This window comes from Sinocyclocheilus anshuiensis, unplaced genomic scaffold (assembly GCF_001515605.1).
Source record: "Sinocyclocheilus anshuiensis isolate Anshui unplaced genomic scaffold, SAMN03320099.WGS_v1.1 scaffold2010, whole genome shotgun sequence".
In the NCBI taxonomy this organism is placed as follows: Eukaryota; Metazoa; Chordata; class Actinopteri; order Cypriniformes; family Cyprinidae; genus Sinocyclocheilus; species Sinocyclocheilus anshuiensis.
This window is the reverse complement of record NW_015544331.1, coordinates 57,094-58,238: the sequence shown is the minus strand read 5'-3', so window position 1 is coordinate 58,238 and position 1,145 is coordinate 57,094. Positions and strand designations below refer to the sequence as shown.

The following is a 1,145-nucleotide window of genomic DNA, read 5'->3' as shown; positions in this document are numbered from 1 at the left end:
GCTGGACAAACTAAGTAATTACACCATTTCAAGCATTTTATCTGCGTTATATGTTCTGTAAAAAAATTTTCATATCTGCGGCGTATTCGCCGATACCGATATATCGGCAACAGGCTCATATCGGCCGATAATATCGGCAAAACGATATATCGGTCGGGCTCTAATTAGAATGATTTCTGAAGAATCACGTGACACTGAAAATTCAGCTTTGATCACAGAAATAAATTAAATTTTAAAGTATATAAAAATAGAAAACTGTTATTTTAAATTGCAATAATATTTCACAATTTTACAGTTTTTTTTTGTCTGTATTTCTGGTCAAATAAATGCAGCCTTGATGAGCAGAAGAGACTTTTTTATGACTAAATTTGGTAATGGGTGAGTAAAATTATTTTTAAAACGTACACCGTTCAAACTAGGCTGCTTATGTTGAAGTGTTTGGGATGTGGCTTTTAATGATGAGACCTTTTTTGTAATCAGGCTCTCAAAAAGTATATAAAAATTTGGATATAGATTTATCGGCCAACATATCGGTTATTGGCTTTCAAAAATAAAGAATTATCAGTTATCGGTATCGGCCAAAATGTTCATATCGGTGCATCCCTAATCTTTAATACTTCTGGCGTTACAGCCATGCAAACTTTGGGGGGAAAAACACAAAACATGCTTTTTCCCATTTCTGAACCGTCACCATTGACACATAATTCTGATTGAGATTAACAGTTGTGCTGAACTGAATGGCGGTTTGAGTTGAATTGTGCTTGTTCTCCATCGTCTGGTGTCTGCAGACATTTTACACTCCCAGTCTGGGCGATGAGGATCTGGATCTGGACCCGGACTCGGCGCTCGGCGTCTCTGGCGTGGTGTCTGATTTCGGAGAGCTGGGCGACGGCGTGCCGGCTGGAGTTCCCGGGAACGCTGTGGTCGGAGGGAATGACCCGTCGTTCGCCTCGACCTTCGTGAACACGCCGTCTCAGAGTCTGGAGCACCTGAGTCTGATGAGCCAGCAGAGCGGCGGACCGATGCTGGGGTCTGTAATGGGAATGGTGCGGAACAACTCCCTCACACGCACACTCACACACACGCACACACTCACTCGCACACACACACTCACTCACTCACTCGCACACACACACACTCACTCA

General features: G+C 42.8%; 1 protein-coding gene across 1 annotated transcript in view; it reads left to right on the top strand.

Moving 5' to 3' along the window:
* Window positions 1-1,145, top strand: part of LOC107698131 (TOX high mobility group box family member 4-A-like) — an 11,373-nt gene that overhangs the window by 2,963 nt on the left and 7,265 nt on the right. The window contains exon 2 of the mRNA XM_016499064.1: window positions 789-1,046. Within this exon, the coding sequence (XP_016354550.1) occupies window positions 789-1,046 (258 nt within the window). The remainder of the gene's footprint in view (window positions 1-788; window positions 1,047-1,145) is intronic.